General features: G+C 53.4%; 1 protein-coding gene across 1 annotated transcript; it reads right to left on the bottom strand.

Annotated features, from left to right (window-relative positions):
* Nucleotides 1-2557: 2557 nt before the first annotated feature.
* MMAB (metabolism of cobalamin associated B) lies at nt 2558-13789 on the bottom strand. Its single transcript, XM_027956642.2, has 9 exons — nt 13622-13789; nt 11816-11877; nt 11106-11199; nt 8963-9020; nt 6431-6503; nt 6098-6195; nt 5469-5533; nt 3552-3611; nt 2558-2953 (listed from the first exon to the last, which is right to left on the bottom strand). The coding sequence occupies exons 1-9, from the start codon at nt 13735-13737 to the stop codon at nt 2854-2856; spliced, it is 726 nt and encodes a 241-aa protein (XP_027812443.1). The 5' UTR covers nt 13738-13789; the 3' UTR covers nt 2558-2853.
* Between the last annotated feature and the right edge of the window lie 85 nt (nt 13790-13874).

Here is a 13874-nt window from a genome sequence, read left to right as displayed (position 1 = left end):
GTGTGGAATTTATTACACAAAGGATTTTATTCAATTAAACTTGAAATGCGTCTGGGTTCTTAAAGGTTCAGTAGTGATAACTGGGACAGAGGGATCATAAAACTGGATGGGTTGTCGGAGAAAGGTGTCAGGGCGGGGTAGGGAGGAAATGAGGGTGACATTGCAGCTGAGGGGGGGGATTCAGTACTGGGGACGTTTGTCATTGGGATGTGTTACAAGTTCGGGCTGTGAAAATTACTCGGTGAAAAAAATGCACATTAACAATAGCCATGAAATATCAGTTAAGGGAAACTAGGTTGAGAAATGAGACAGCAGAATCTATTAGCGCCTGACATTGTTCTCGGAGGCCCAGGTCGTGATTAAAACGACTGTCAAGTGGCGGCAGGGGGAGGGGCACCCGGCCAGGAGTCACAGGGCCACGTCCTGGGCCCAGGTCCTGGCGTTGACTCCCTGACACGAGTCGGTTCTCAAGCCTGTTCCCTCCACTGCTGGGAGGACACAGACGGTGCCTCCCTCGGGGCTGCTGGGTGATTTCAACAAGATAATGTCGGTGGAGCCCCCGGCCCAGGGCCTGGCACATCAAGCCCTTCAGTGATGTCACCCGGCGGGCTTCTCGCTGCTGGAATATCCAACCACCTCCGGCCATGGCACTAAATACATTCCTGAGAGCCAGACCAGGACTAGCAAGAGGCAGGTAGAGCACTTTTTTGGGTGCAAAATTTATGGAAATGCCTCCAGATCCAGGAAGCAAGAGAAATAATGCTTTCATGCCATAATTTTTTAAAAATCAAAATTATACCAAAAAAAATCTGATCAACAAGGTATCACAATTATAAATAAAAACTGCCTGCCCTTTCTCCCCTGACCCTTGTTACTGTGATGGAAACAATCATTTACGAGGGTTGACAGTGGCTGTAAACGGGCTCTGTTTACAATTGTGTTTGGATTGTGGAGTTTAACTTTTCCCACTAGGTGCCAGACCCAGGAGGATCTTTTGAGGAGTGTCTGGGGGATGAACACATTTTTCCTTTTGCTTCTGGCTCCCACATGGCTGTGTCAGGCACAGGACATGCCTGTATCTGAACGTTTCTCGGAGATGTTTGTCTCTTCGAGTGTTTGTTTCTTGGAGATGTTTTCACAATGGAAGGGATGGTGTGGAGCGGTCGGGACTTGGGAACCTGGGGCTACCATCTGGCCTGTGACAGCCCTTCCCAGCAAGGGCTGGTGGGGCGTGGATTTGGCTACAGGCAAGATCAGCCCTTGAGAATGCTGTCTACTCAAACCACTTCTCTTGTCCTTTGTAGGATGGTCTACCATGGTAGGGAGTGCAGGACTATTTATTATGTACAACCTGCTCCCTCTAGGATGATGCTGAGGTGCAGGAAGGATCCAGTGACTTGATGGATTCTGGGAGCTCCTGGAACATACCCCTCCCCAGCCCAGCCTGAGTGCCCACCCACTCAGCCACAAACTGCCTTTAGCCTATTCTGTGCCATTCTCAGCTCCATTCACACCAGCCAAGCCGCCTGCTGTGCACCAGACCTGGTGCCAACCGCTGGTCGGGGCCACTTCCTGGAGGGTTTTCGCTGTTACTCATGGTCACCTGCACCTTACCACTTTGCCCAAGTCCAGGAACAACAGGACCCAGAGGGGAGGAAATACGGTGTTCCCTCCAGCAAAATGAGCAGGCAAGTTGGTTAAGAATGAAAGCAGAGGCAAGCACAAAACTCATCATTTTACTGTTTGCTGACTTGCTGGCAAGGATGGCTGGAGGGACCTGCCTTCTCGCGCTTCATGCTAATGACCGATGGCCGGATGGAGTTCACTGGATCTTTCCGCCATGACTGTGCGAGCCTGCCCCTCCCAACTCGTTTCCTGCAATTAGCGGTGTGGAACCTTCAGGATCTCAGGGCTGCTGCCTCGCCCTTCATAAATATCTCCCTTCCCAAGGACACAGCTGGCGCGGGCAGTGTCGCTTCATAGCGGGAGGGAGCCGCAGTGACAACTGAAATAAAATACAGCCGTGGTCTGGATCTCAGAGGGATAAACCAGCCAAGTGCAACGTCAGAGAAGTCGGTCTGGTCTGTGTCAGCCTCGCTGGAACCGTGAGCTTATTCTCTGAAGTTGAAGGCACTCCACCTCTGGCCCTGGATGCTGCCACCCTGGGCAGGACATGGCCCCCTCAAAGTGGCAGTCTCCCTCTCTTGCGGGGGTCTCTGGCCCCTGATGGAGGGAGACTCCCCTTGAGAGAAGATTCCCCAGGTCACACCCCGGCAATGCACACACTTCAAGTCCAAGTGCTTCCGAGGCCTCGCCTGCCAGTCTGCAGCCGTCCTCCGCCTGTGATGAGTGGCTCAGAGGTGACTAAACTCCAAATCCTGTCTGCCTTCCCCTTTATAAATGTGACATTTAAAGCCCCTTTGGCACAGGTAAATCACAATTACATTTCCAAGGGCCTCTGGTACCATTCCAAATCCTCGGACGGCCAGAGTTGCCAGTGGAAGGCCTTGCGCTCTGACACACACACACTCACACAGACACACACACACACGGTGCAAGCCTTTCCCACTTTTATTCTTTTTTTCTGCTTGGTTCCTCAATGAAGCAATCACTTTATTTTTCTTTCCTGCAACACCGACTTCATTCCCACTTCCTGGAAGACCGAGGAGAGCCCAGGGGAGGAGGGGAGGATTCTCCACCAGCCACAGCTCCCAAAGGAAGTGGCAGGGCTGTGAAAGGAAGCCAGGTCTAGACAGACCAGCTTCTGGCCCCTGTGGGTGAGATCTTCAGGGGTCAGGATGCGAGGGCGAAGTCTTCCCTTCACCGTCGTCACTTCCATTCTTTCCCAGAGCCTCAGGTGCGGTCCGACAGGTCATTTTTCTTGTATATCTTTTCTGGATTCCCTTCCTTCATGGCTGTGTATCTGGCTAATGTGAAGAGATAGTCGCTGAGTCTGGAGGGGCAGAAGCAGGCAAACAGAATGGACTGAAATGAGAGATCAATGCTAACTGGGTCCTCCCTAACTGAGCCTTCAAGGAGGAAATATCAATCACACGCCCCCAGGAGCATTGGCAGGACAGCGGGTGCTCAGCCAACCCGGGCTTGATGGATGGCATGTGAGGCCAGCTTCCGTGCGAGCCCGGCACCCGGCTCTGGCGCCAGGGCTGGGGCGGTTTCCCCAGGAAGAGGCCGCTGCCCTGCCCGGCCTCAAGGGGCTGGCGACTTTGGGCCCCGTCCCTGCTTTCTGCACCTTCCGACAACCAGGCCTGGTGCCTCCCAATCTGGGGCATGCAAACAAATCCCTCAGGGATCCTGGTGACATGCAGATCAGATTCTGATTGGAGAGGACCAGCTGGGCAAGTGTAAGCGACGCCCAGGCGATGCTGGCACTGCTGGTCTGAGGAACTCGCTGTGAGCAGAGGGGGCCTAGGCCCGGCTTCTCAACCTTGGCACAACTGAAGTGAATGAATGAGGGAGGCTCGTTCTGTGGTCGTCACTCCCCACAATGTGCCTACGTTTTCTGGCAGGCTCTTCAGATCCCATCTGAGTACCTGTTTAAGAACTTGACCACGTTTGCGTCGGTCTCACCCGTCTGGACAAGAGGCACCACGCTAGAAGAGGAGGAAACACAGCGTCACACTGTTGTTAGGGGCTCAGCACGCTCGGGGCCCGGGGCTGCGTCCTGAGCCGATACCTCCCTCCTGCTGCAGCCTGACCGGGCGTCCTCGCCAGTCTGTGCGCAGACGTTCTAGAGGGTGCTCACTGGAGATGAGGGCCCATGACGTGGTAGCCCCTCCGGGGCCCATCACCTCTGCTGCATAACCCCTGCTGGGAGGCGCTCACCCCAGACCAAGGTCCCAGGTTTTTGTCCCCTCTCCCAGGGGCTTTGTCACCTGTACACAGGTCTGGCGTCCTGAGGACCCTCCTCTGCTTGGCCAGTTCCCGTTGTTGGACCTTTCTTTGGACCATCTCCACGTTTTTGCTACTATGAGCACTGCTGACGTGGATGGCTCTGGGCAAATGACTCTTTTCTCCTGAAGCTGAAGCTCTTCTGTGACCCAGCATCCCTTTACGAACCACTTGGGCCCAAGAGCCTTTCATGAAAAGTGAAACTTTCATGACATGGGGCCGTGGACAGAGCTCAGGTTTGGAGCAGACACACCTGGGCTCCAGTCTGGACTCTGCCATGGACCACCCAGGGGACCCTGGCCACGGTGTCACCTCTGAGCCCCAATTTCCTGACCCTGGCAGAGTGGGGACTGCCACCACCTCTCTTCCAAGCTTACCACAAGGAATCAATGAAATAATGAATACAAAGCGCCCAGCACAGCCTCGTCTGTTGTATACAGACGTTTTATTATCTTTATTGTCATTTTTGTGTAAAGCTGGGTGGCAGCCTGGCCTATGAATCGTGTTAAATGGAGATTTTGCACATCACTCTTTTGTTTATTTCAATATTTATTTGACTGTGCTGGGTTTTATTTTTTATTTTTTTAATTAATTTATTTTTTTGTGCTGGGTTTTAGATGGGATCTTTGATCTTTGTTGTGGCATGCAGTATCTTTTTTTTTTTTAATATTTATTTATTTTGCTTCCCAGGGTTTTAACTTGTGGCAGGTGGAATCTTTTCAGTGGTGGCATGTGAACTCTTAGTTGTGGCATGTGGGATCTAGTTCCCTGACCCGGAATCAAACCCGGGCCCCCTGGGTTGGGAATGTGAGTCTTAGCCACTGGACCCTCAGGGAAGTCCCTGCAATTGCTCTTTTAATGTTTCCTTGATAAGGCTGTCAGCAGCTTCTGGGAGGTTCCCTCCTGTCTGATTCTGAATTTAGGGATGGGGTCAGCAGGTGGTTGGCTGGTCTGGGCCCTTCTCCACCCAGCACCCAGTAGTCACCCCACGGCCTAAAGCCGGTCATCAGCTTTCAGGATAAAGGCAGAGCCCTTGGGTGTAGAAGGCCCTGCCCGGCCTGGCCTCGGCTCAGCCTCGGGCCTCACTGTGCCCCACGCCTCTCACTGGGGACCAGATCTTCAGCCTCCTTTCTGTGCGTTCAGTGCAGGCTGCTGCCTCTGCCCTTGCTGTCCCCTCGCCCTGGACACTCTGTCCACCATTCTCCCCCACTAACTATTGGCCCCCCCCCTCAAGCCCAATCCCAGGCTGGGTCCCCCTGGGGCCAAGCACCCTCCATCACAGCTTTCATCATGCTGTGGAGCTTTTTGATCTTTCTGCTCAGCAGAGGGCCCCTCCTGTTTAAATTAACCTGAAGAACGGGAAACCTTCACTGAAGGCTGAATTTCACACCACCTGAGTGGTACTATCATTATGATTAATCAACTAGACCCGCTGGGCCTCCCCCACCCCCCTGTTGCTGGAGCTGTCCGCTTCAGCACCAGCTCTGATCTCACCAGGGACCCGTGTCCCCCCGCCGCCCCACCTCCCCACTGCAGCCGCGCTCCCGGAGGCCCTGTACCGTCTCTCAGCTCGGCGACAAACGGCCCGACAGAAGTGCAGTGCAGAGCTGCTCTTGCCTCCTGACTGAAAGAAGAAAGCGGGTGTTGGCTGGAGTGGGGATGGGGTGGAGGGGGCTGGGGGGTGCCCACTGCAGACATGGAGCTCAGACGGACTGACGGACATGCAGGCTCACCCTGCCCACAACCCAGGGCAGTGTTCTGCCTCCAAGGGCCCTACCGGGGCGTAGTCTCTGGGTGTTGTCACTCAGCCGTGTCCGACTCTTTGTGACCCCATGGACTGCAGCCCGCCAGGCTCCCCCTGTCCATGGGATTCTCTAGGCAAGAATACTTAAGTGGGTTGCCATGCCCTTCTCCAGGTGATCTTCCTGACCCAGGGATTGAACCTGGGTCTCCTGAACTGCAGGCAGATTCTTACTGTCTGAACCTCAAAGGAAGCCTCTCGGTACCCCTCTCTAAGGCGGGCAGGGGTGGGAATGGGACCAGTGAAGGTCTGGAGGGGACTCGGGGGCTGGGGGACAGCTTCTGTCACCGTTACACATAAACGAGGGGGACTTCGTCACTGCTGGTATGTTGGTGTCAACACACGCGCCCAAAGCCACCCTGCAGGCTGAGGCGGCCGGGTACCTACAGGCAGGATGAAAGCGGTGAGCGGGGGCAGCTGGCGAGAGTATCTGTCGATCCACCTCTCCAGCTCCAGGATGGGCCCCGCCTCAAATGTGGCATGCTCTGAGGAGCCAAGGAGACCAGCACTGCGTGAGGCCACGGCCCCAGGATCACAGGAACCCGCCCGTTCCTTTCCATCCAGGTGCCCCGCAAACCACTCCACTGGCTCAGAGGCACCTTCCCTCTCAGGCTGCAAGGCCAGGCTGACAGGGGTCCCAGGTGCCCCCCAGGAGAGGGCTCCCTGGGCCCCCACAGGGCCCTCTGAGCACACACCCAGTGCATTCAGGGAGAGATTTACTTAAGTGAGCCTCCCTGGCTGAGGAGCTTGGAGTCGCCAGGGCAGAGCCAACGTCCTGCAGGGAGCACTGGATCTGGGGGAGGAAAGGAAGGCACAGATGAGAACCTCGTCATGCCAGCCACGCGCGGTCCCCTGCGCCCACGCGCAGAAGCTGGTGGGCTGGGGCTGGCAGATCGCTAAGGAGCCAGCATTTAAAGGCTATTAGCAAACTGTCTGAACCCACAGAACATCTGCCCTGGTCGGCAAGGGACGTGGCTCCCTTGGGGATATCTGGGTGACGCAGACAGTGAGCATCGAAGGCCCAGGGTGGATAGGAAGAATCCTCTCCCGACCCTCCTCTCCCATAGGCAGGGGCCCTGGGAGGTCTTTTTCTTTTCTCTAACCTGACGGCCTTGGTTTTCTAACCTATAACACCTGGGCTGAGAGACCCAAGGCGGCAGTGCCTTTTATTTTATTTTGATCTGTATTCTTCTTCTTTTTCAATAATTTCTTTTTGGCTGCGCTGGGTCTTTGCTGCTGCGTGGGCTCTCCTCGAGTTGTGGCGAGTGTGGCTACTCTCTAGTGGCGGAGTCTGGGCTTCTCACTGCTGGGGCTTCTCTTGTTGCGGAGCACGGGTTCTAGGGCTCCAGTCTCAGTAGCTGCGGCACGCAGGCTCGAGAGCGCAAGCTCAGTAAGTTGTGGTGCACGGGCTTAGCTGCTCTGCGGCATGTGGCACCCTCCCGGATCAGGGATCGAATCTGTGTCTCCGGCATCGGCAGGCAGAGTCTTTACCACTGAGCCACCAGGAAAGCCTGCCAGTGCTTTTTAAACTGGACAGGACAGATCTGCCCTCTGATGAGAAGGCAACCATGTCAGGGTGCTGGAAGCAGGACAGAGCTCCTTGGGCCACCAGGCCGCAGACTCTGCTTGAGTTATGTGACCATGTGGTGTCTCCATGGCTTCTGGCGCAAAGTGACTTCACAGTCCCACCCCGCCATTGGCCACCTGCAGCATTCACCCTGGGGCTGGAGAGAGGTGACTGCTGCCTGGGAATCAGATCCCAGCCCCACTGGGATTCCTGGCTGCAGGGCCTTGGCCTGAGCCTCGCTTTTGTCCTCTGTAAGATGTGAAAGCTAGCCTCCACCTCATGGGCTTCTGCAGGGAAAGCTGGGAACAGGCTGCCTGGCCTTCTACAGGCCCTGGGGCAGCCTAGGAGAACAAGCCACAGTCCATACCCTTGGGATGCCCAGGCCATATGCCTGGTGATTCCCATCTGTGGTAGCTCAGATGGTAAAGCATCTGCCTGCAATGTGGGAGGCCTGGGTTCGATCCCTGGGTTGGGAAGATCCCTGAGTCGGGAAGATCCTCTGGAGAAGGAACTGGCAACCCACTTCAGTATTCTTGCCTGGAAGATCCCATGGACAGTGGAGCCTGGCAGGCTATAGTCTATGGGATCGCAAAGAGTTGGACAAGACTGAGCGACTAACACTTTCACTTTAGAGGCAGAAGCGCAGGAGCTGTGGGAGCCTGGGAGAGGCACCAGCTGGAGGCTGGGGTGGGTGGCCTGAGCAGCGCTGGAGAAGATGATGTTGAAAGTGTCACTCAAAGTATGTGGCCTAAAGTAAGGGGGGGCTCATCGTGTCATTGCACCCCCCTGCCCCCAGGCAAACCCTGCTCAGAGGTGGGCACAGCAGACCAGAAACGACTGCTGTGGGCACCAACAGTTCCTCACGATGAGGCTGAAGACCAGCCTCCCTCACACAGGAGGTGCCGCGTTCATAGAACGTTCATAGAACATTCCAGCTGTTTAGGCCTCCCAACCTTGGGCAGCCCCTCACTGCCCTGCGTCTGCTCCCAGGGCCCCCGTCCTGCTCCAGTCTGGCCTGGAGGACTGAAGCGGGCCGAGGGCTGACCCTCCAGGGGGCAGCAGACTCAGGGCAGCACGCAGACTGAAACCTGGGGTGTCCTTCGTGCTCTAGGGGTGGCAGCGCTGCCTCCATCTCAGAAGTCCTCTCTGAGGGCCAAAGCCTGGCTGCCTCTTAAGGAACACAGCAGTCATTCTAAGAACCCTACTATCCCCCTACCAAGGGCTCCCCGCGGCTGGGCCTCCCAGGTTTCTCAACCTCACAGCTACTGACACTTTGGCCCAGGTCATCCTCTGGGGTGGGGGTTGGGGGGTGTCCTGTACGTTGTAGGACGTTTAGCTGCTTTCCTGCCTCCACCCACCAGACCCCAACAGCACTTCCACCTCCAGTTGTGACGACTGAAAACATCTCCGGACATTGCCCCATGTCCCCTGAGGGGCAGAACTGGGCTGAGACCACTGACCTCACATTTCCCTCTCTGAGAGCAAGCCTCTACACTCACCTGTGAGGGAGGGTGATTTCTGTGTGTTCCCATCTTACAGATGAAGAAACTGAGGCTCACAGAGGGAAAGTGACTAGTCCCAGGTGACACAGAGAGGAAGTGATGGTCAGACGGCAATTCTAGTTACCGCCATCAGGCCTCAGGGTTGGAAAAAATCCCAGCTCCCGGTAAGACAATGTTACTCACTTTCTGAAGCTCTTCCACAAACGGGTGGCCCTTTTCTGCAATTAATTCCATAGCAAACCTACGAGGAAAAAGGAAAAAGAATTTGCCTCAAATATAACATCCCTAGGCCCTGTCTTGAGTGTTAGTCGCTCAGTATTTGAGATCTGTAGCCTACCAGGTTGCTCTGTCCATGGAATTCTCTAGGCAAGAATACTGGAGTGGGTAGAGATTCCCTTCTCCAGGGGATCTTCCCAATCTAGGGATTGAACCCAGGTCTCTCACACTGCAGGCAGATTCTTTACCATCCTAGCCACCAGGGAAGCCCTGTCTTGCTGGAAGGTAATACCTTCTCAGGTGACAGACCATTTTGCTAACTGAGCTATCACAGGAAAGGGGTTATATTTTTGTTGACAATGTTTTTATAACACCATAACCTTACATATGATTGGGGGTATTTGTTTTTCGTATCACTCATCCAGCCAACAACTCTTTCAGTGCCTCCTCTGACCGGGTCCAGGTGATGCATATGAACAGAGCTGAACAGGCAGAAGAATCCACAGCTGAGTTTTGGCCAGGCCCCGGCCCCAGGTCACCTGAGGGATGATGGGCTGCTGACTGGCTAATTCTGAATAGCCAATGATGCTAGAACCCGCCTTCCTGGCCCTCTGCCTGCTTCCTCTTGTGTCTACTCCTCCTTTTCCATACTCTTCCCACACACACCAAGGAGTCTGTCCTCTACTCTGCGGGCAGTCTAGCTCCACCTCCCATTATCCATCCTGAAAACCTTATTTAGTCAGGCCTGTCATTGAGAACTGGCAGCCCTGAACAAGCAGGTCTTAATAATTAATAATAATGATAATAGCTAGCATTGTGATTAGTGCTAGCCACCTAGCACTAAGAGGGGAACATGGAATTTTCTCATTCCATCCTCACAAGAACCCAATGAGATTGGATACTTTTACTATGATCATTTGACAGAACAGGAAACTGAGGCTCAGAGAGGCCAGGTGATTTGCCTGAAGTCACACAGCCAGTCGGCAGTGTGACAGAATTTGAACCCATGTCATTGATTTCTATTGTTGCCTTTGAAATGTATTATAAGTGAAACTTGCTCAGCGGTGTCCGACTCTTTGTGACACCATGGACTGTAGCCGGCCAGGCTCCTCTGTCCATGGAATTCTCCAGGAAAGAATACTGGAATGGGTTGCCGTTTCCTTTTCCAGGGGATCTTCCCAACCCAGGGATTGAACCTGGCTCTCCTGCATTGCAAGCAGCCTCTTTACCATCTGAACCACCAGGGAAGTCCTTCACACTATGATCATTTGACAGAATAGGAAACTGAGGCTCAGAAAGACCGGGTGATCTGCCTGAAGTTGCACAGCCAGTCGGAAGTGCGAGAGAATCTGAACGCAGGTCCATCTGATTACCATGACCTTCACCAGCAAGGCCACACCAGCGCTCAAGAACAAGCGCTGACAGTAACTGCAGCTCACGCTGCCAACAGCCTCCTGAGTGGCTTGTACTTTGTTCTCTAATATTTGCTGCCCCTCCCACCCCCGCCGCTGGCAGGTGTGTCCACGTGCCTGGCTCTGGCCAATCAAACATGAGCAGAGATGGCGCGTCACTTCATGGAAGCCTTAAGAACCAGCATGGGCATTGCCTTGATCTGTCTTCCCCTCTGTCGTGATTACTGGCCAATGTCAGTAATCGTGTTCCAGACAGAAGCTGTCCCACCAGCCTGAGTCCCAGAGCGAAGGCCATGCAGAGAAACACACCCAACCCAGGATGGGCTTGAAGTAAGAGGATGAAATATCCCTTTGGTGGCGCAAGTCATGAGATGTGGGCACTGTTACCCCAGCAAGGCCTGGCCAATCCTGACGACTTCCCCAAGTCCACCTTCTAAGTCATGAGCACAGTGAGGGAGCAGGGAGGGAAGGGTGAGGCAGGGGCACACAGCCAGGGACAGAAGGCAGCACACGAGCAGACGGGAAGGGTGAAGGGGGTCCGCGGCCCGCAGCCTAGTTGAGCTGACCGGCTGCCCCTGCACCTCCAGGTTCATCGAGAGCAAGCGGCCTCTAGGACTGGCTCTGGAGGGCCGCACCTCAGTCGCACCTGCTAATGACCCACTCATACCCAACCTCAAGGTCAATCCTGTCCTCCTTACCCGATGGCTGAACTTAATTCATCTGTAGTTCCCACGGCTTCAAACACCTGGTCATCTTTGGGTCTTCTTTCTCCAGTGAAGGTGCTAGAAAACCCTGTGAGAAATATTTTGCTCCCAAAATTAAAGAGGTTTTTTTTTAAGCTTGATATACTCTTCTTTCCCCCCAATATTTATTGATTTATTTGGCTGCACTGAGTCTTAGTTGCAGCATGTGGGATCTAGTTCCCTGATCAGGGATTGGACCCAGGCCCCCTGCATTGAGAGTGCAGAGTCTTAGCCACTGGACCACCAGGGAAGTCCCCTGTTCTGACAGATTTTAAATTATCAAAACAATATATGCTTGTTACAAAAGATAACAGGATAGGATAAAAGTATGTACGGGAAACAATGAAAGCCTGCCTGTTCATTCCTCTCTCTCACTATTCAATCTCTCTCTCAGGTAACAGTCCAAGGTGTAACCTTTCCCATTGCCTTTCTGAACACACATATAAACACACACACACACTTTCATCCAACGGATCCCAACTCTGGATTGTTCTGCAACTTGCTTTTGTCATTCAATTTATCTGGGGCATCTTTCATTTGCATCACACTTGGGTGATGCCTACTGAGATCTGTCACATACTCTAATGTCTGCAAAGAATATGGAAGAACTTTCAGAGGGAATCTGCCATCTCTTCCTTTTCATTTTTCGCCTGTCCCCACCCTACCTTTGTCTCCTGTTTTGGTGTAGATCTTGGGGACCTTGGGAGTCTTCGAGGAAGGCTGTGGCCTAAGGAGAAATACACATCAAGAGAGGCTGAGTGAGGATATATGGCATATCCAGTGAGACGCCTTCTTCAGTGGGTCAGTTTGCTACCTGTACCCTTAGTGTCAGAACTCACTCCTTCAGCTTGCATCTCTTGAAATTTCTCCCCTCTGTTCCTCTTAGTTTTAAGCCCTTTGTGGGCCAGTTCTGTGTCTTGTCACACCTGTACCTGCAGAGTAGCTGATGTACTACATTGCTCAATGAAGACACTCAATAAATATTTGCTGAAAGAATTTATTGATCACTTTCCTAGTCTCTGCACTGTGCTAAGTGAATTATTGGCACTATCTCCTGGTATTATCCTTGGAATATTCCCAAGCCCCAAAGGAAGGCACTATCTATGACGTTCATTTTATGTCTGAGGAATCTGTAGCTCACAGGATGAGACTCACCTTTCTAGGTCACCCAGGAAAGAAGCAGTAGGGCTGGATTCTGGCCCAAGACTTATTCGGCAACCCCAAAGCATCACTTCTGTTCTACCAAGCCAGGGACTTTCTTTTTTAAAAATATTTACTTTTATTTATTTGCATGCACTGGATCTTTAGTTGGGCACCTGGTTTCTTTCATCTTCACCGTAGCATGTGGAATCTTTAGTTGCAGCATGTGGGATCTAGGGATGGAACCCAGGGCCCCTGCATTGGAAGATTGGTCTCAGCTACTGGTAAAGAATCCTCCTGCAATGCTGGAGACCTGGGTTCAATTATGGGGTCGGGAAGATCCCTTGGAGAAGGGAAAGGCTACCCATTCCAGTAGTCTGGCCTGGAGAATTCCATGGACTGCATAGTCCATGGGGTCGCAAAGAGTCAGACAAAACTGAGTGACTTTCACTTTCACTGGAAAACCAGGGAAGTCCCAAGCCAAGGGCTCTTGAAAGGGAAAAAAAAACCCTTCACACTATGAAGCTTCAAGTATACTCTGAAATGGAGAATTGCCAAAATAGGGTTCAAAAAGAGGCATTTTCAAATAGCAACACCTTTAATACAGACTTCAACATTAAAATGTGACATTAAAAGGTTATTAGAGGTTGAATTACTGGATCTATAAAACATATTGCTGCTGCTGCTAAGTCGCTTCAGTCGTGTCCAATTCTGTGCGACCCCATAAGACGGCAGCCTACCAGGCTCCCCCGTCCCTGGGATTCTCCAGGCAAGAACACTGGAGTGGGTTGCCATTTCCTTCTCCAATGCATGAAAGTGAAAAGTGAAAGGGAAGTCACTCAGTAGTGTCCGACTCTTCCCGACCCCATGGACTGCACCCTTCCAGGCTCCTCCACCCATGGGATTTTCCAGGCAAGAGTACTGGAGTGAGTCAGGTTTGAGGTCCAGGATGGGGTGCTAGTTTCAAGGTATGTGATGAGAGCCATCTTTACAACGCGCTGGTGTCTCTCTGTGTCTTGACTGCTTTGCAGACAGGTTAAGATCCGAACTGAGGACCCCTACTGATTGTGAGGTCAAGCAAGATGACCCTCTTGGTTCACGTGGGCTATGCCCGGTCCTGACGGATGCTGGGTTTCGTTTGGACTTGTCTCGTGCTAAGAAATCTTGGTCTCTGGTTTCCCCGGAGCCCAAGTTGCCATGGTGACGTCAGGATTAAAGAGGAGGTCACCTGGCGATTGCTGCGGTGACCTCCCATCGGTGTGATGTAAACACGGCGACGACAACACAACTCAGGTCAGGTGTCTGAGTTAACTTCTCAGCCAGGTACTCACCTGTCCCCGTCTTCCACGCCCTGGGGGCCACGGCTCTGGAAACGGGGACACAATAGCTTGCGGGCTCCAAGGCACTCGCGCAAGCCAAGGCGACCTCCCAGGCCCCACACAGCCATGCCCCAGGCCGCTCGTCGAGGGCTGACCCCGCCAGCTTGCCGTCCAGGTTTCGAGGCGACTCCACCTACCGCCGGCCGCGCCACCGCTCAGCCTCATCTTCTATTGGTCCGTGGCTCTCTCCCCAGGGCGGGACACT

This window comes from Ovis aries, chromosome 17 (assembly GCF_016772045.2).
Source record: "Ovis aries strain OAR_USU_Benz2616 breed Rambouillet chromosome 17, ARS-UI_Ramb_v3.0, whole genome shotgun sequence".
Lineage (NCBI taxonomy): Eukaryota > Metazoa > Chordata > Mammalia > Artiodactyla > Bovidae > Ovis > Ovis aries.
This window is presented reverse-complemented; position numbering and strand designations above follow the sequence as displayed.

Excerpts from the sequence above, each read along its gene's own strand:
- MMAB (XM_027956642.2), bottom strand. The coding sequence starts at position 13,737 with ATGGCTGTGTGGGGCCTGGGAGGTCGCCTTGGCTTGCGCGAGTGCCTT. Across the intron at positions 11,200-11,815 it reads CACCAAAACAGGAGACAAAG|GGTTTTCTAGCACCTTCACT; the intron begins GTAGGGTGGGGA and ends TATTTCTCACAG. Across the intron at positions 3,612-5,468 it reads TGTCGCCGAGCTGAGAGACG|CGTGGTGCCTCTTGTCCAGA; the intron begins GTACAGGGCCTC and ends CTCCTCTTCTAG.